A 21,277-nucleotide genomic window follows, 5' to 3' on the forward strand; every position below is an offset into this window, starting at 1 on the left:
AAATAGTTTTTTCTCCACATGCAAATCATGTATTGTGAGACACTGGTGCTGGTACGAACTTTAGAGCTGTACTTCGAAATTGTGACTGTTAAGTATGAGTTCCAATTATGTTAGCTGTTGACACACTGCCTTAACATTTTGGAAATCGTTCTGTGAACCCTTTCTGTTCTTTCATTGACCTGTGAATGCGAAGCAACTGCTTCGTTAGATCTAGTATGAAATTTGTATCCTAGTCTGTTGTTGTGGTATCTGGCACTCCAAACTTAAGGATCCAGTTTTTACTAAGTCTTTTGCTGCTGAATTAGCTTGTTGGTCTTAGATTGCTACCATTTCAGAGTACTGGGAAAAGCGACTTATTATTTTCAGTATGTAGTTATTCTCTGCAGAGGCTCCCCAAATGTTCCTAAGATGTCCAGAATAAGCATCTAAAATACACTCCTGGAAACTGAAATAAGAACACCGTGAATTCATTGTCCCAGGAAGGGGAAACTTTATTGACACATTCCTGGGGTCAGATACATCACATGATCACACTGACAGAACCACAGGCACATAGACACAGGCAACAGAGCATGCACAATGTCGGCACTAGTACAGTGTATATCCACCTTTCGCAGCAATGCAGGCTGCTATTCTCCCATGGAGACGATCGTAGAGATGCTGGATGTAGTCCTGTGGAACGGCTGGCCATGCCATTAACACCTGGCGCCTCAGTTGGACCAGCGTTCGTGCTGGACGTGCAGACCGCGTGAGACGACGCTTCATCCAGTCCCAAACATGCTCAATGGGGGACAGATCCGGAGATCTTGCTGGCCAGGGTAGTTGACTTACACCTTCTAGAGCACGTTGGGTGGCACGGGATACATGCGGACGTGCATAGTCCTGTTGGAATAGCAAGTTCCCTTGCCGCTCTAGGAATGGTAGAACGATGGGTTCGATAACGGTTTGGATGCACCGTGCACTATTCAGTGTCCCCTCGACGATCACCAGAGGTGTACGGCCAGTGTAGGAGATCGCTCCCCACACCATGATGCCGGGTGTTGGCCCTGTGTGCCTCGGTCGTATGCAGTCCTGATTGTGGCGCTCACCTGCACGGCGCCAAACACGCATACGACCATCATTGGCACCAAGGCAGAAGCGACTCTCATCGCTGAAGACGACACGTCTCCATTCGTCCCTTCATTCACGCTTGTCGCGACACCACTGGAGGCGGGCTGCACGATGTTGGGGCGTGAGCGGAAGACAGCCTAACGGTGTGCGGGACTGTAGCCAGCTTCATGGAGACTGTTGCGAATGGTCCTCGCCGATACCCCAGGAGCAACAGGGTCCCTATTTTGCTGGGAAGTGGCGATGCGGTCCCCTACGGCACTGCGTAGGATCCTACGGTCTTGGCGTGCATCCGTGCGTCGCTGCGGTCCGGTCCCAAGTCGATGGGCACTTGCACCTTCCGCCGACCACTGGCGACAACATCGATGTACTGTGGAGACCTCACGCCCCACGTGTTGAGTAATTCGGCGGTACGTCCACCCGGCCTTCCGCATGCCCACTATACGCCCTCGCTCAAAGTCCATCAACTGCACATACGGTTCACGTCCACGCTGTCGCGGCATGCTACCAGTGTTAAAAGACTGCGATGGAGCTCCGTATGCCACGGCAAACTGGCTGACACTGATGGCGGCGGTGCACAAATGCTGCGCAGCTAGCGCCATTCGACGGCCAACACCGCGGTTCCTGGTGTGTCTGCTGTGCCGTGCGTGTGATCATTGCTTGTACAGCCCTCTCGCAGTGTCCGGAGAAATTATGGTGGGTCTGACACACCGGTGTCAATGTGTTCTTTTTTTCATTTTCAGGAGTGTAGTTTGTTTCCTTCCGGGAATTTTTGCAACGGAACTTTTTGGTGGCTAAAACAACCCCTTGACAAAGGGTGCACGATTTTTATGTACTTTTCCACTTCACATTTCCTATTTTTCCACTAGTATTTTTTTACCAGTCTCCTATCCACTGTTCTGTGACAACCAACTGGTAATACATGACCATGCACTTGTTGCAAAACTTCGTCTGTGAATGCTGCTGTAACTACCACGCAGGGTCTTCAATTTTTTGATCTACCGATAAAGGCGTTATGCATGAACTGTGGCTGCCTGACACTGTATCACACTTGTTTGTTCCATGTGCAATTCTGCTACACTTTTTCCTGTTGTTCACAGTACTCCGATTTTTCTGCTCCAAGTGTCTGTATTTGTTTGATTCCTTGCTGGTTTATAAACTAGTTCATAATCGAATTCCTTCAGTTTGATAGCACACCTCGTTAATCTACTAGGAGGATCCCTTAATCGAAAGAACCATTTTAATGATGTCTGGCCTGCTACTACCCAGAACTTTTGGCCACCCACATAACAGGCAACATATGTAATTCCATGAAACAGTGCTAACATCTCCTTTTCTGTTGTGGAATAATTCCATTCTGTCTTGTTGAATTGTCTAGATTCATAAGCCACAGTATAGCCCATAAATTATTTCTGGGTTTTCGACCACATTGTCAGTATACAGGGTGTTACAAAAAAGTACGGCCAAACTTTCAGGAAACATTCTTCACACACAAAGAAAAAAATTATGTTATGTGGACATATATCGGGAAACTCTTACTTTCCATCTTAGAGCTCATTTTATTACTTCTCTTCAAATCACATTAATCATGGAATGGAAACACACAGCAACAGAACGTACCAGCGTGAATTCAAACACTTTGTTACAGGAAATATTCAAAATGTCCTCCGTTAGCGAGGATACATGCATCCACCCTCCGTCGCATGCAATCCCTGATGCGCTGATGTAGCCCTGGAGAGTGGCGTATTGTATCACAGCCGTCCACAATACGAGCACGAAGAGTCTCTACATTTGGTACCGGTGTTGCGTAGACAAGAGCTTTCAAAAGCCCCCATAAATGAAAGTCAAGGGGGTTGAGGTCAAGAGAGCGTGGAGGCCATGGAATTCGTCCGTCTCTACCAATCCATCGGACAACGAATCTGTTGTTGAGAAGCGTACGAACACTTCGACTGAAATGTGCAGAAGCTCCATCGTGCATGAACCACATGTTGTGTCGTACTTGTAAAGGCACGTGTTCTAGCAGCACAGGTAGAGTATCCCGTATGAAATCATGATAACGTGCTCCATTGAGCGTAGGTGGAAGAACATGGGGCCCAATCAAGACATCACCAACAATGCCTTCCCAAACGTTCACAGAAAATCTGTGTTGATGACGTGATTGCACAATTGCGTGCGGATTCTCGTCAGCCCACACATGTTGATTATGGAAATTGACAATTTGATCACGTTATACAGTACATACTGCCGAAACTAAAATGAGTCTAACATGGAAATTAAGCGTTTCCGGACACATGTCCTAATAACATCTTTTCTTTATTTGTGTGTGAGGAATGTTTCCTGAAAGTTTGGCCGTACCTTTTTGTAACACCCTGTAGAAAACTACCGACGTTTCGGTCACTTCCAACAGTGACCACGTATTGGACACTAGTGTGACCTATTGTTGAGTATTGCTTAAGTGTTTGGGATTCACCCCAGGTCAAGTTAAAGTAAGACACTGAATCAGTGAAGAGGCAGGCTGCTAGATTTGTTACCGGCAGGTTTCAACACCATATAAATATTACAGAGGCGCTTTGGGAACTCAAATGGGAATGACTGGAGAGAAGGTCACCTTCTTTTTGAGGAGCGATACTGGGAAAATTTGGATAATTCGCATGTGAGGCTGATGGCAGAACGATTCCGCTGTCACCAACGTACATTTCGCGTAAGGATCACAAAGATAAGATTAGAGAATTTAGGGTGTGTACAGAGGCATATAGACGGTTGTTTTTGCTTCGCTCTGTTTGCATGTGGAACAGAAAAGGAAATCACTGGTTGTGGTGTAGTGTACTCTCCGCTGCCCACCATATGGTATCTTGCGGAAAATTATATGTAGATGCTAATAAAGAACTATGTTCTGCTATTTCTTTTGCCAATAAGACACTGGCATTAAATTATCACATAAACTTTTGGAGACGCTTGGGTACACTTACAGTTTCCTATAGATTGAAACATTGCTACCTGTGAGTGTATGACGTTTTGCAACAGGCGGCACTAGAAAAGGATCTCTTGGGTTCAACAAAACTAAAAATCGTGGTATTAAAGCATACATCGTTTGTCGTCTACTTTCTCGGAAGTGTTTCAGTTTCGTAATACAGATGCACTAACAGTTTGCTTCCGGCTCTGGTTGTCACTTGACTTACCAACGTCTTCTTCATTCAGAAGATCTAAATTGGCCATTACCAAGTCCTTTGATAGACTGACATAGTCAGTGCCAAAATTATTCACAATAACAGGAATCATAAACACTTAGTTTGTATTGCTAACGCATGTTACACCTCCACGCACAAAGCAATGTATTTTTTGCAACTCTTTGTTACTTTTTTCTACCGCACATTACACTTCTTGTGGTACATTGGCATCTACAGGAATCAAAACCAGCTTTCCTGTACCTCACGTTACAATATCATAAGAACCAGTCATTTGCATTGTGTCCGCTGTTGAGTTGGTAAAGCCTCCATGATTAGTTTACCTGGTGACATTATCTTGCTTGTATTTTATCCATAATGGATGCAGCTGAACTCTATGGCTGTATCTTTGTAGGGTGTAGAATAATAACCGCTACCTTTCACCGTTGTGTCTAGTAGCGATTACTGTCCTACACGCTACTGTCTCAGTTGCAGTTGTTGTTCCCATTGAAAACAATGTTCCACTATGGTCAATTTAATTTCACGAAAGATCGATTTTGGCATAATGTTTACCAAGAATGTAGTCCGAGAATCGCGGAATAACTTTACCAACATTTGGCAAAACTTCCATACGTTTTCAAAACACCTAACCCCACTGATAAAGTCAATCAGTGTTGTCCCTAATAATTTTGCATCGTTGTCATCTATTCCATGTGACCTGTATCGTGGAGGCCTGTCTCTTCCTACCTAAGAGATCCAGGCTAAAGACTGACACACGTGCACCTGCGTCTACTAAAAACTTATGTTCGTTGCCCTATACTACGCCTAACAAGCAGCATTCCATCCTAGCATATGTATGTGGAATGTTCTGTTCTACTTATGATTACTACTCTAGCCGGGACCTCGTCGGGAGACTCTAAGATGGGGGTGCAGAAATGAAGTACGAAATTCATTTAATAAGATTACTTTTTATTTAGAACACAGTTACATGGAACTTTGCAGCAGAAGTAACTGTTACACTATATTTTTCGGAAGAATTCACATTTTTAGCAAGTATTTTTACCTTTTACGCTTTTATAATACTCGTTGCAAATCAGCTTGCGTTTAAACTGGTATTGTAAGATTGTTCCACAGTACCTGATTTTTCTCACCAGGCCGACATCAGCGAAAATACTCTTTCCACAATGGCGTTGTGTGCGGGAACGGAAAACAAATATTCGCATAGTTTTAGCAGTTGGTTCAGGATTTTCGGTTTCTACTGTTGGAAGAATTAGATATTGCTATGAAAGGTGTAATGGCCTGCACATATGATACTGGTCGCTCTGTTAAAGCAGCAAGAGTTTCACTCACAACAGCACGTTTTTCCGTCCTGGTTCCACTACTGCTGCTTCAAAGGAATTATATGGATAATTCTAAATTCTCTGCTTCAAGTGCCTAAAACTTCCGCAGTTGAGATGACGGATTCAAGACATTGCAAATCTCTATTAACAGCTAACTGATTTCGTGGTTTTACGTTATATTGTTGTTGTTGTTGTTGTTGTCTTCAGTCCTGAGACTGGTTTGATGCAGCTCTCCATGCTACTCTATCCTGTGCAAGCTGCTTCATCTCCCATTACCTACTGCAACCTACATCCTTCTGAATCTGCTTAGTGTACTCATCTCTCGGTCTCCCTCTACGATTTTTACCCTCCACGCTGCCCTCCAATGCTAAATTTGTGATCCCCTGATGTCTCAAAACATGTCCTACCAACCGATCCCTTCTTCTAGTCAAGTTGTGCCACAAACTTCTCTTCTCCCCAATCCTATTCAATACCTCCTCATTAGTTACGTGATCTATCCACCTTATCTTCAGTATTCTTCTGTAGCACCACATTTCGAAAGCTTCTATTCTCTTCTTGTCCAAACTAGTTATCGTCCATGTTTCACTTCCATACATGGCTACACTCCAAACAAATACTTTCAGAAACGACTTCCTGATATATAAATCTATATTCGATGTTAACAAATTTCTCTTCTTCAGAAACGCTTTCCTTGCCATTGCCAGTCTACATTTTATATCCTCTCTACTTCGACCATCATCAGTTATTTTACTTCATAAATAGCAAAACTCCTTTACTACTTTAAGTGTCTCATTTCCTAATCTAATTCCCTCAGCATCACCCGATTTAATTTGACTACATTCCATTATCCTCGTTTTGCTTTTGTTAATGTTCATCTTATATCCTCCTTTCAAGACACTGTCCATTCCGTTCAACTGCTCCTCCAAGTCCTTTGCCGTCTCTGACAGAATTACAATGTCATCGGCGAACCTCAAAGTTTTTACTTCGTCTCCATGAATTTTAATACCTATTCCAAATTTTTCTTTTGTTTCCTTTACTGCTTGCTCAATATACAGATTGAATAACATCGGGGAGAGGCTACAACCCTGTCTCACTCCTTTCCCAACCACTGCTTCCCTTTCATGCCCCTCGACTCTAATGACTGCCATCTGGTTTCTGTACAAATTATAAATAGCCTTTCGCTCCCTGTATTTTACCCCTGCCCCCTTTAGAATTTGAAAAAGAGTATTCCAGTCAACATTGTCAAAAGCTTTCTCTAAGTCTACAAATGCTAGAAACGTAGGTTTGCCTTTTCTTAATCTTTCTTCTAAGATAAGTCGTAAGGTCAGTATTGCCTCACGTGTTCCAACATTTCGACGGAATCCAAACTGATCTTCCCCGAGGTCTGCATCTACCAGTTTTTCCATTCGTCTGTAAAGAATTCGCGTTAGTATTTTGCAGCCGTGGCTTATTAAACTGATAGTTCGGTAATTTTCACATCTGTCAGCACCTGCTTTCTTTGGGATTGGAATTATTATATTCTTCTTGAAGTCTGAGGGTATTCCGCCTGTCTCATACATCTTGCTCACCAGCTGGTAGAGTTTTCTCAGGACTGGTTGTCCCAAGGCCGTCAGTAGTTCTAATGGAATGTTGTCTACTCCGGGGGCCTTGTTTCGACTCAGGTCTTTCAGTGCTCTGTCAAACTCTTCACGCAGTATCGTATCTCCCATTTCGTCTTGCATCTACATCCTCTTCCATTTCCATAATATTGTCCTCAAGTACATCGCCCTTGTATAAACCTCCTATATACTCCTTCCACCTTTCTGCCTTCCCTTCTTTGCTTAGAACTGGGCTGCCATCTGAGCTCTTGATATTCATACACTTGGTTCTCTTCTCTCCAAAGGTCTCTTTAATTTTCCTGTAGGCAGTATCTATCTTACCCCTAGTGAGATAAGCTTCTACATCCTTACATTTGTCCTCTAGCCATCCCTGTTTAGCCATTTTGCACTTCCTGTCGATCTCATTTTTGAGACGTTTGTATTCCTTTTTGCCTGCTTCATTTACTGCATTTTTATATTTTCTCCTTTCATCAATTAAATTCAATATTTCTTTTGTTACCCAAGGATTTCTAGCAGCCCTCGTCTTTGTACCTACTTTATCCTCTGCTGCCTTCACTACTACATCCCTCAGAGCTACCCATTCTTCTTCTACTGTGTTTCTTTTCCCTATTCCTGTCAATTGTTCCCTTATGCTCTCCCTGAAACTCTGTACAACCTCTGGTTCTTTCAGTTTATCCAGGTCCCATCTCCTTAATTTCCCACATTTTTGCAGTTTCTTCAGTTTTAATCTACAGGTCATAACCAATAGATTGTGGTCAGAGTCCACATCTGCCCCTGGAAATGTCTTACAACTTAAAACCTGGTTCCTAAATCTCTGTCTTACCATTATATAATCTATCTGATACCTTTTAGTATCTCCAGGGTTCTTCCACGTATACAACCTTCTTTCATGATTCTTAAACCAAGTGTTAGCTATGATTAAGTTGTGCTCTGTGCAAAATTCTACTAGGCGGCTTCCTCTTTCATTTCTTAGCCCCAATCCATATTCACCTACTATGTTTCCTTCTCTCCCTTTTCCTACACTCGAATTCCAGTCACCCATTACTATTAAATTTTCGTCTCCCTTCACTATCTGAATAATTTCTTTTATTTCATCGTACATTTCTTCAATTTCTTCATCATCTGCAGAGCTAGTTGGCATATAAACTTGTACTACTGTAGTAGGTGTGGGCTTCGTATCTATCTTGGCCACAATAATGCGTTCACTATGCTGTTTGTAGTAGCTTACCCGCATTCCTATTTTCCTATTCATTATTAAACCTACTCCTGCATTACCCCTATTTGATTTTGTGTTTATAACCCTGTAGTCACCTGACCAGAAGTCTTGTTCCTTCTGCCACCGAACTTCACTAATTCCCACTTTATCTAACTTTAACCTATCCATTTCCCTTTTTAAATTTTCTAACCTACCTGCCCGATTAAGAGATCTGACATTCCACGCTCCGATCCGTAGAACGCCAGTTTTCTTTCGTTTTCGTTATATTAATAAACAGAATTCTAAGTTCTCTGCTTCAAGTGCCTAAAACTTCCGAAGTAACAGCTAACTGATTTCGTTGTTATACGTTATGATGATAAACAGCCGTTACCCAATTTGTCGCCAAATAGCTGCGAGTGTTTTGAAATGGCTGACCATGTGGCAGTTCATGTTAACTGTACTTACATTTAACGTTAAAAGGAAGAGTAATGAGAATGAGTTGAAGAAAAATAAAATAAAAACATCAAGAATGAATGGTACTGAAACATTAATGCAAGTGCCAAGAAGAGAGGAGCACGGAAACCAGGCAGATCTTGCAGATACGTAAATAACTCATTCTATGGGCTATTCTGTCATATTTCTTTGTATCTCATTGTTCTATTTTAAAAGTACCGTAACTTCCTTCACACAAATACTTTAAAATAACTAAGGAAAATAGCATAAAACTATACTCTACTGTACATAATCTGAACTAAGACATACTCCTGAAATAGACAAAAATTTGTTTTATATTAGAAGAGACTTAAACAGTCATTATAAATGGAATGTCTTTGTAAATTTTCTAATGAAGCAAACAACGTCAGTGTACCGATGATATCAAAGGACACCCAAGATTCATATTTGTATGAACTTGTACATGAACGCATTATTCTCAGAAAGATACCAAGAAAAGGAGAGGATTCCAAGCAGTGTGGAAATTCTTTACGTCTGATTTTATTTATTGTATTTTCAGCTTATAGTTGGGGAACAACAGAGCATTGTATGAAGTGAAGGATTTGCCAGCACATTTGGAATAGCTGTTTCAAGAGTAGGACACATCACAAACCATCATACTGCTGGTATCACTCCCACAGATACCAGCTGGCGCCACAATAACAGACCAAAAGCTTATTCTGAAGATATGTGACACGAAACCGAGGCTTACATGCGCTTTTTTCCGCACTGCGCTAACCATTATGGTTGACTCGTGAAGCAATGTTCCGAAATGGATGTAACGCGAATGTGTATATTGTTTATCGAAAAACGTTACCCCGAAACATATTTTCAAGTAAAGTGGCACTGATCCGAGGCTCGTGAAGAGTATTTGTTTAATAAAATATGAATAATATCTGAGATACTACCAGTTACTCATTTGGTACACCAAAAACTGTTGTACGTGGTTTTTGTGAGGAGCATCATGTGAAGATGAGAGCTGAAAAAAATGATGCGATCAAAGAACATTTGAAAGATGCTCTGAAACATCACAAATGGAAACCTAAGAAATTTAAAATTCCAGTGAAACAGAAACGAAGAACCTTTTGAGAAATAAAAATTCAGAAGCAATATTTTTTGGCTTCAGCAGAATGTTCCTTTTCTACGCCTTTCATTCGGTGATGTATTCCACTAGAGACAGTTGTGGCTTCACAAATTTGCAACTCAAATATGAGAAGCGCTAAAAGTGTGATGTTTACATGTCCAGAAACTAAAGCAGAAAAAGTTGTGACTGAAGTTCTTTCATGTTTCCCTTCCCAAGGACTGCAAAGAGTTATTTTTATTTTCAGATGGATGCGTTGGGCAGAATCATAATATACCCATGATGTAATATTTTTTCATTCTGGTGTACGTGTACAGAATTCATAAGGTTACTCAGATGTTGTCAGTGAGACGGTATTCATCCTTGCCTTGCGACGAGTTGTCTGCTGTCATTGAAAAGATTTAGAGAAGAGTGGATATTGGAGTTGTATGAAGGGTGGATAGAATAAATCAAGAAAAAAATTCCTGATACTGTTTGGAAACAGATGACGTTGATTTTCAAACAGGATTTAAAGAGATTTTCAGATCCACCACAACAAAAAACCGTTTTGTGTTACGAAGTATACACTATTTAATTCTGATAGTCGCCATGTTAATGAAGTTAGTGTTGTTACAAAAATGAGTGGGATGGTGCCACAGCACTTGCGAGTCTTGCAGCCTAATACTGATCTCATAATCACTGATTGTAATGCCTACAATGAATCTATCAGAATCTAGCAATAGAAATTTGATGACGTCAAATCTCCGATGCTGAAAAGTTTATTATGTCACTTGTTGGAACTGAAGAACCATTTAATGAGCTGCTGATTATGGTGATGTTACAGGAAAACCATCATAAAGAAGCCTGGTTGCAAAATGCATCATTAGAAAAATACTTTTGTCATAATGTTTGCACATAAATCACTATAACTTCGTATAGTTTGTTTTTACGAAGCTTGGAGTACAGAATATTCCAATAATATATTAGAAGAATGAATGTTCATTCTCATATTTTAAAATGAGTTTTAACGTTCCAAAAAAACGTTCATTAGTCTGTCCAAAATAATTACCAGTGATTTCAAAAACATCTCAAATCCGCTAAAGCAATGCTCTGGAATGAACCTTTTGAAACTGTCGATAACCCTGAATACTGACAGAGCTCATATGAAATAGGGAACTATTTTTAATAATACCTAGAAAACTTTTTGTCACTGGACTTGCGGGTGGAGGTGTTAGGGTGTGCGTGTGAAATCACCCTTTCAGTTGTCACACGTAGCTCGTACTGACATAGCGCATGGTAACTGATGGTCTAATAAATAACAAAATTTGCACCACTTTGGCATTAATTTTGTTTCCCTGGTATTTACTGTAAACATTAGATTCACAAACGACACTCTGAGAAAGGAATTAATCTCCCTACAATTCGACATGGGCGCAGTCAATAACACAGTCAGAAAGGCCAACTGAAAAATGCTCGCACACCGTACTGCCTTGTGTTGGGATGGAAGTCCAGACGGTGGCAATGATGTTTGTGCAGGCGTGGTTCTGCTACGGCATGGCTCTATCACCAAATATGCTTCCGCACAGTCACAGGGATCACGGAGCATTGTGTAATATTATCGGAACAAGAATTTTCATGTTAAAGTCTGCAGCCGTGTATTCCGTTCTGTGGCGCTGCACACGACAGTGGCAGTTACAACATGACCAATAAAGTGAAAATGCTCTCTCAATGCTCTTCAGAGGACGATGTACGGCGGCATCCGGTTCATGTAAACACGGTGTTGGGCAGGTGGCAGGCATCGTTGGAGGCGAGTGCAGCCCGTATCCGCAGGCTTTGTTCCCCTTAACAGTGACTGTGTATCCCAAGAGCATTCTTGTAGACATTTAATTGGTGTACTCGAGAAATCTCTCAGCACCTCATCGCGGTGCGAAGATGAACATAGCCTCTCCACCAAGGAGGCCGGGGTTGTTGGTGACTGCTTACACGTACTATTACGGGGCATTAGCGGTTAGCCCACCTCCAGAATACTGTTATAGGTGGACGAGGCGCCAAACATCATCACTTTGGTTCAGCAAGCTGGAGGCAGAAGTCTCCAAATCTTCTCACCAGTGATTGCGAGGTCAGTAGTTGACACCGACCGATCACAGCAGACTGGTGGCAACCTACAAGGTGGAAGTCATATTGCCAAATGGTAACAGCACATCACAGACTCGTATGAAGCAGTGGTGTTATGCTTGGTCGGCGATGACCGAATGTGGACTACTTTTCTGCGATCATCAGGAACCTTCATGATCCCTCTATTTTGCAAGAATGGCTTTAAGGTCTTAATCTTGTCTTTTTGCATATCAGAAGACAGATAGGAGTTTTTTCAGAATTTTTGTTCTCTCTTGCAAAACCTAGCTTTTAAAAATGTATTGTGTATTATCCTCGTTGAAATCATATTGCTGAGATGATTCTGGACTGTCACTCGAGCGAGGTGAGGCACAATGTTCCGGGTGTGTTCTTCGTTTTCATAAAGTTGGATTTCTACTTGTTTGTCATTCAGACAGCAACGCAGAACATTGTCCTGGCTTGCCTTGGTATGCTGCTGGCTAGAGAGTACTTCGAAGAAATTATACATTTCTCCGTAATACATTCTAGGTCCAGAAAAGAAAAGAAACGACTCATCACGGAGGAGTTATGCAAACTGGTAAGAAAATGACCATCATACAGGTACCTACGGAAAATGTAAAACTGTAAATTTCGGCAGGCGACCGATGAATGTGTGACTCTGCAATGCACCTTGCAGCTGGGGAGGAAGGCAAACAGGATACGTGTCGATGTCAGGGCAAAAAGTCTTTGCGAAATTCACTTCGTTTACTCAGTTGGAGAGTAACTATGATTCGCAGACACACGTGAACAGTATAGGCAGATTTTAGCATTTGAGAGAGGACGTGAAGTTGGACTGAAAGAAAACGATTAGGATAATCGGCGAGTCGCTCGACCTTTGAATAGGAGCGATGCTTATGCTTTAGTGACTTCCAGGACCGCTAATAGACGGCCCACATGTATTCCCACTGGCCACTTGCACCATCATAGACCTTCGTGCCCCAACAAGCCCATTTGCAGTGGCACTCAGCAGATTCGGCCTCCTGCAATCTTATTAACTAGAGAAGCATTGTCTTCGGTGGTGAGTCCCACTTCGAACTGAGGCCCGATGACCAGTCAAGGCATATTTGAAGACATCACAGACAGCGGTGGGATACCCGTCTGACTGTTGGCCGCTAAATGACCCGAGAACCAAGAGCGATGGTCCAGGGTGACATTTCACTTCACATCAGGACCCCTTTGGTTGTCACGCGAGGCACCGTTACAGCACAGTGATACGTCGACGATATTCTACACTACGTTTTGTTGCTGTTATCAAACAATTCTGGGCTTACATTTCAGCAAGATAATGTCCTCCCCCACTCGGCGAGAGTTTCTACTGCTTCTCTTCGTACTTGCCAAACCCTACCATTGCCAGCAAGGTCACAAGATCTCGCGCTAGTTGAGGAGGTTTGGAGCATTATCGGCAGGACTCTCCAAGATGCTCGGTATTTTGACGACCCAACATGCCAAATCGAAAGAATCTGGCACTACATATCACAGGATGACATCCAACAACTCTGCCAATCAATGACAAACCGAATAACCCCGAGAGTTGGACCAACGCGTTATTGATCTGCTCAATTCGTGACTCTCTTTCTCTTGATAAAGAATAAAGCTTCTAATTTTTCTGAAACTGTACTCATTTGTTTGTCTGTACATGCTCATTTTTTCTGTCTTAGGGTATGATTTTCTGTTGGCTAACGTAGGATATTATGTAATATAAAACACCTATATGTTGCCAATGTATTAACACATCACATTCAACATTTAGTTTGTATGTTTACATTTTTATTTTTTATTATGTTTTGAAGTAATTGTTTATTAATTAGAGTAATTGTACTCGTAGTTCATAAACCATTACACCTACATCAATTCGACAGTAGAAAGAGCTGCAAAATGTTGCCTTATTCATGTTTATTGTGATAACTGACTGCACAGGATCATAAACTATGTTTAGTACTGCTGCGAAAGTTTTCAGTTGTTCAGTACCGATTTTTGCCCAAACTTCTGACAGTAGAATCGAGTGTAGTATTTCAAATTTGTTTAGAATTTCAGTGTCATCTAATGGCGCTTTAAGGTATTTAACTCTAGAATAACAAGGTGGGGTAAAAAATTAGCTGAATCCATATTATTTTTTATTATATGTTGGTATTACTGGCTTTTCAAGCGGGAGTCATTGTTTACGTTCCATTCAGTATTGTTGTTTACTCTGAGGAGGCTGTAATCCCTCAGGATTTAATCTCCATCATCCGTTAACAGAGAAATTGTGAAATTTTTCCATCGGGGTAAAAAATCACCACCTTGTTATTTACGTTAGATTGTTTGTTTACAAAATATGTGGTAATTTCTTTTGGAGACATAAAAAAATATCTCCTGACAAAATATTGAACATTCCAGAGGAAATAATAAAAGAATTTGAGGGTCAAGATTTTGTAAACGTATATTACAGTGTCAGGCGAAGATGTGAGCGTACCTGAAGACGGTCATATCACAGACGACAAGGAGAATGACGAATTCGATGCAACGCCGTTTGAGGTTGATTCATCAGATGAAGGAAAATTTTATGTGGCAGCAATGGGTATTGTCGGAACACAAACCTCTTCCAAAAAAAGCGTCGAGGCTACCAGCGAAGAATACATTGGTACAAGCAACTGTTGCACCAGGCGAGGCAACAAACGAAACGTCTCCCCTGAAATTATTTGAGCTGCTGTTTACTAGTGACATGGTTTCACTAACAGGTACGTACACAAACCAAAAAAATGCTCATTCAAGGGAAAAATTCGCATCGCTGCAATGATATAGTGGAAATACCAACCGAAACGAAATAAAAGCATTAATTGGTATACTTTTCATTAGTGGAGTTCTAAAAAATGAGCATGTTAATCGTATTGATGGGTGGCATGAAGTATACGGGTCCCTATTGTTCCCAGGAGTTAGGACGAAAAACGTTTATGATCTGATGATCAACATACTAGGTTGCAAAGAAGAACGGTAGACATGTCCACTACATTCCGTGATTTATCGTGTCACTCCCTCTGCTATCCTAACGATTGACGAGAGGGTCTTTAGTTTCCGAAGCAGATGCCCATTCAGAATGTATCTGCCGAATAAGTTGGACAAATATGAGCTAAATATAATTTCGTTATGTGACACGAAGAGGTATTACTTTCATGGGCGCATCCCGTATTTGGGAAAAAGAGACAAGGGATCAATGTGTTTCAGATCCTACATATTATGTAATGAAATTGTGTGACCTTATATGTAGAAGTAGTCAACAAACTTCAGACAAAACGTTGACACTGTTTGGCTCCTTACGCAATAACAAACCAGAAATCCCGTAATCCCTCCTTCAAACCAATAATAGGCCACTTTCTTCACTTGTATCCATTTACAGGAGAGAAAAAATGTTGGAGTCATTCTTTTAAAAGAAAATAAAAGCATTATTAGTTTGTCAGCGATGCATGAGCTAGGTAAAATAGATGGGAAAGTAAAGAAATAGAACATAGGATCCTTCTACAATGATAACAAAGGAGGAGTCGATGTACTAGATTAGCTATTCCACAACAAGACCGATACACGAAGAACCAGGCGCTGGCCAATGCGATACGTCTATGGGCTTTTAGATGCTCAGGATGAAACGCCTATGTCTTGTATAAGAGGAATAGAGGAATGGCGGCACCAACAGCCAAAGCGATTTTCTCAAATCAATAGTTTTTGGGCTGGTTGAAGCATAAATGAAAGACAGACTCACGACAAAAAATCTACCCAAACAGCTTCACAAAACCATGGAACTGATTTTGACATATTTTGGGAGCGATATTCCAAGATCAGCACTAGAGCCAGAAAAGATCTCAAAAACAAGTGGACGATGCTTTCTTTGCAGTCAAAAATAAGACCAGAAAAGTTTCTTGGAATGCTGTGTCTGTTCTAAACTAGTGTGCGAAGACCGTCGGAAAAATATTTGACAAAGCTGCCATTACAGTTTAGTTTGAAAATGTTTCATGTATTCAAAATTTCATCACATTTTGAAATTAACTTATAAGATCTGTTTTTCCTTTTACATCAGGTATTATTGTTTCGTAGTTTTTAGCTATATATTCTTTTCCAATTTACATATTATTTGTGATATTATGCTGAACAATTCCTTCACTGATTCTTAGGCTTCTGTTCTATTGTGTTTTGCAATGTTATGACAAAAAGGGCAATTGAATAGGTAAGTGCAATCTCATATTTCTATATATGAGAACCATGACAAAATACACTGATATTATAATTATCATTTGCTTTCTAATATTGTAAAACATTAACAATAGATTGTAAAAAATGTTGCATATCATTTGATTATTACATTATATTACTCCAGAACCTTTTTTTCACACAGATAATTTACAAATATCTGGGTTAAATTTTTACCTCACCTTGTTATTTATGTCTCGGAATTTGCAGCTTGTTACTATAGGGTTAATAACATTTATACGTAAAAATTGTTAATGGGGTTTGTGATAACTTAGTAAATAAGTGAGATAGATGCAAGATTTTTCCGTGGAGAGAAGAGCCGAGTGCATAAAAGTGGCGTTGCCATCTTTCTCGAGCACACTATTTAGGTTAGATTTGAAGAGGTAAGACCTATGCTGGTGTGAGAGGTGATCCAGCCATACAGTTTTCAGTGATATAAATTTTTCACGTCATCACTCGTGACACTCTCAAATATTTCGCTTGAGTTGATTGGGATCTTAGAGATTTTCTGCAGCGATCAGGGTTCTTGTTTTATTTTTACCAGTTGTTCAGCATAGCTTGTGCTTTTGTGACTTAAGATGATTTGGACTGAAATTAGTAGCACTGAGTCTGAATTTTAACTCAGGCTGGCAGTGGGGACTTTGAATAGTTTCTGTTACTGATCGGCACTTATAATCAATGGATCATGTGTCATTAGACTTCCACTTATTTGTTTTAATGTGAGTTTACCTTCTCTTAATTTTAGCTGTGAACGCTGCCTGTGTTTTCCAGCTATTTTATCTATTCATGTTATGTAGTGTGTTTGCTCACCACTATATGGGGGGCTTGATCTAATTTCAGATCATTTAATCGTGGTGTAGCATATCACAAGCATATTTATTGTTGTGAGAATTTTATGAACAGTAAATTTTATTTGTTGAAATTAAACAATTACCGTTGTAGTCCATTAGTTACATTGAATCCACCGACGATCAGCCTAACATTAATTATATATCTGATTAATACATCGGAGACCATTTCATTATTTTATTTTTATTTTAAAAAGTGATCAGTACCTGGCAAAGAATCTGTCATCCCTACAACAGACAACAAGAAGCCGCATTCGGTCTCCAGACGAGTTCTGCGTCTTGGGGTTCAGCCAGGATTTAGTCTTCTAGGCAGCTAGACTCGAACGTTAGGCTTAGCTGTAAATCACAAGAGTGGAGTTAGAGTTGTGAGCTCGATCGGTTTCGTTGTGGACGACGTGTCCCTCACTGGTAGAGCAGCAGTGAGGTCTTCATGGTAACGCAACATATTTCACCCGTGGTGCAGCATGTCACCGCAACGGCCATGCGACTGTTGCCGTGACATCCGTCCAGCGCGTATCAGACTACACCCCCAAGGTCCCTCTCCAGTGTGACGAGCTGTGCTACGCAGTAATTGCCTATGACCAATAAGCAGCGTCAGTCCACATGACAAGGGTGCAGCTTCTAATGCACCACAAAACCAGTATGTAACACACACACACCCAGTGCCTCAGCACCACCAGCAGTCACAGGTAACAGTTAAGGGTGGGCAGCATTCGAAGTTGTACTAACTTTGTAGTTGCAACTTGCCAGCCACGTTTGACAGGATCAACGAATCGTCCAGTGAATGTGGGTCCGATGAAATAGGTAGCAATATGGAAAGTCAAGGTAGACTTGTCGAAGAAGAGACTGTGCTGTTCGGAGCAGGTATTATTCAGCAGTATTTGTTATTAGATATACAAAAAACAAAGAGCATCACATGAAATAAAGTGACGAAATGAGAAATTAAAGTTTAAAATCAAGGGAGTGGATAAAATGAAAAGTAAAAATGTGGAAATTAATGGTAAATCAGAGGCGATTAGGTCGTAAGTGGAAAAGAAATTGGCAGACTGAATTAATGCAGAAGAGAATAATTTGGAGGGGTGGTTAGATGTTGTGAGGACTCAGTGCCATGACAGGACAAAGGTGCAGAGTCTGAACTGAAATCGAAGTCCGATAGAAGATTCCATATGGTTCAGTGTCACACGGAAGTTAGAGCAGAGGTGCATGCAGTGAAACCAGAGACGAGCAGTCAACACACTGCTGTGATTAAGGAGGCGAGATTAGAGCACGAGGGTTTTCAGCAGTTAACGCCATGCTAAGGAAAGTTGTGAAGACTGAGGAGGGTGTAGTGGCTACTCGTGTCATGGCGCGCCAAATATTAAATCAATGTAGTGGAAAAAAATAACAAGTACCATGTGTTAGAATTTTTAGTATCGTGCAAAGAGTTTATTTATCGAGGGCATCCCTGGAGAGCTAAAATTAAATTTGTTTAGCGGCAGCTCGGTGGTGGCGCACTGATGCGGGTGAATCAGGTCGCAGCAGCGTTTTTTGATTACTCCACATTTAAGGTGCTCTTGCTCAATAATCACTGAGTGGGGGTTGGGGGGAAGTAGATCAAACTGCTATAAGCCTTACTATGCGCCATTTTGCAACTTTCGACTGCAAAAACTAATACATTTAGACAAACTGTTGGGTACGCTTACGGAGATTTCCAATCTAAATAGCCGCCTCTCAGACTATTGGCAGTGGGATTTGGTCCGTAGCTGCACGGAAATAATGGATAGTTTCCTGGAGTATGTGGGAAGAACGGACGATACTATGTTTAGCCATAACAGGGAAAGGGTACTCCAAGAAATTAAAGGAACATTCCGAGAGGTTGAACTGGCAGGAAGTGCTGAACGCAAATTGGATGCGTTTCTAGAAGTATGTGAATAATTTTCAGCATAATTCCCATAGTTACGAAAATCGGCTGAACGGGGATAGAGAAGATAATAATAGACAAGGGGCAGTGGGTAGCAGAATGACAATCAGCAGATGCAGCATCAGGGAAACTAGATTTTATATCAACTGTCGTCAATGAAGAGAGGACTCGGTATGACGAAAGTAAGACTAGAAATGGAATCACGAGAATGTGTAAAGACAGTCGTAATATACACCGAAGAACCAAAGAACTGGTACATCAACCGAATATCGTATGGGGTCCCTGCGAGCACTCAGAAATGCCGCAACACGACGTGGCGTGAACTCGAATAATGTCTGAAGCAGTGCTAAAGGAAACTGACACCATGAATCCAACAGGGCTGTCCATAAATCCGTAAGAGTACGAGGAGTGGGAGAACTCTTCTGAACAGCACGTTGCAAGGCATCCTAGATATGCTCAATAATGTTCATGTCTGGGGAGTTTGGTGGCCAGCGGAAGTGTTGAATCTCAGAAGAGAGTTCTTGGAGGCACTTTTGCAGCAATTTTGGACGTGTGGGGTATGACATAGTCCTGCTGGAATTGCCCAAATCCGTTGAAATGCACAATGAACATGAATGGATGCAGGTTATCAGACGGGAGCCTGTGAGAGTCGTGTATAGACGTTTTAGGGGTCCCATATCACTCCCACTGCACACGCACCACACCATTACAGAGCGTGCATTAGCTTTAACAGCCCCATCTGACAAGCAGATTCATAAGTTTATCTCCATACCCGTACACGTACATCCGATCGTTACACTGTGAAGCGAGGCTGGTCTGACAATGCAACATGTTTCCAGTCATCAGCAGTCCAATATCGGTGTTGACGAGCCCAGGCGGGGCGTAAAGCTTTGTGTCGTGCACTCATGAAGGGTGCACGAGTGGGCCTTCGGCTCCGAAAGCTCATATCGGTAATGTTTCGTTGAGTGGTCCGCACGCCGACACTTGTTGGCGGCCCAGCACTGATATCTGCAGCAATTTAGGTTGTACTCCCGTCACGTTGAACGATTCACTTCAGTCGTCGTAGCTTCTGTACTTGCAGGACCTTTTTCCGGCTTCTGCGATGTCGCAGATTTGATGTTTTACCGGATTCCTGATATTTACGGTACACTCACGGGAAAATCCCCGCTTCATCGCTACCTCGGATATGCTGTGTCACATCGCTAGTGCGAGGACTATAACACCACATCCAAAGTCACTTAAATCTTGATAACCTGCCATTGTAGCAGCAGTAAGTGATCTAAAAAATGCGCAAGACACTTGTCGCATGTAGGCGTTGCCCACCGCAGTGCCTTATCCTGCCTGTTTACTCATCTTTGTCTTTGGATACGCATACCGATACCAGTTCTTTGGCGCTTCAGTGTGGAAATTGGAATCTACAATATGGACGCAGCGGTTGGGAGAAAAAGTTGTGAAAACGCTGCAGTCAGCACGAGTATAATATTAGAATCAGGGAGACGCATAGATTTGCATCTTCAGATGTTAATTTACCTTCTTTGTTTGACCTGGAAGCTTGTAAGAAGGGTGGCGATATCGGCTTGGGATCACTACAGCTGAACACTCCGGGTCGAGGATAAGTATCGGCAACAAACAGCGAGGGCAATGTGAATTTATGTGTGAACAGGGCTGAAGTAACTTCGATGTTACTCGCTTTTGTTAATAGCGGACAGGGAGAGAAACTCGTTCAGGCGGAAACAGAGGTTGGCACGCGGCGCGTATTGTAAGCGCTCAAGAATTATTTGCTGAACAGTAGTGTGCTGTTGGGACACAGTGAGTGGCGCACTGGAGTCTGATGAAAGTGATTTTAAGAATAGTTTACACACTGCTAATAGCCGGTATGGGATTAAAAGCAAGTCATTGTTGATGATAAAGAGAAATTTGTTGTATTCTAATTTTCTCCGTAGGGAGGAGTGGGAATTTGAACCGAAGGATTATTAGTTAGAACCGAGAGATTACTGCGGGGCCGTCCGCGTTGCCACCAGCACCGCCTCAGCCAGTCAGCCCGCACGCTATTCGTTCGTGTCTTTCGTCAGTTGACTCGACTGAATCTACACTCCTGGAAATGGAAAAAAGAACACATTGACACCGGTGTGTGAGACCCACCATACTTGCTCCGGACACTGCGAGAGGGCTGTACAAGCAATGATCACACGCACGGCACAGCGGAC

At 41.8% G+C, this 21,277-nt stretch overlaps 1 protein-coding gene across 1 annotated transcript in view; it reads right to left on the minus strand.

Annotated features, from left to right (window-relative positions):
• LOC126267821 (kappa-type opioid receptor-like) overlaps window positions 1–21,277 on the minus strand; it is a 609,253-nt gene that overhangs the window by 15,373 nt on the left and 572,603 nt on the right. The window contains exon 7 of the mRNA XM_049973127.1: window positions 624–683. Within this exon, the coding sequence (XP_049829084.1) occupies window positions 624–683 (60 nt within the window). The remainder of the gene's footprint in view (window positions 1–623; window positions 684–21,277) is intronic.

The sequence above is a fragment of the Schistocerca gregaria genome, chromosome 4 (assembly GCF_023897955.1).
Source record: "Schistocerca gregaria isolate iqSchGreg1 chromosome 4, iqSchGreg1.2, whole genome shotgun sequence".
Classification (NCBI taxonomy): Eukaryota; Metazoa; Arthropoda; class Insecta; order Orthoptera; family Acrididae; genus Schistocerca; species Schistocerca gregaria.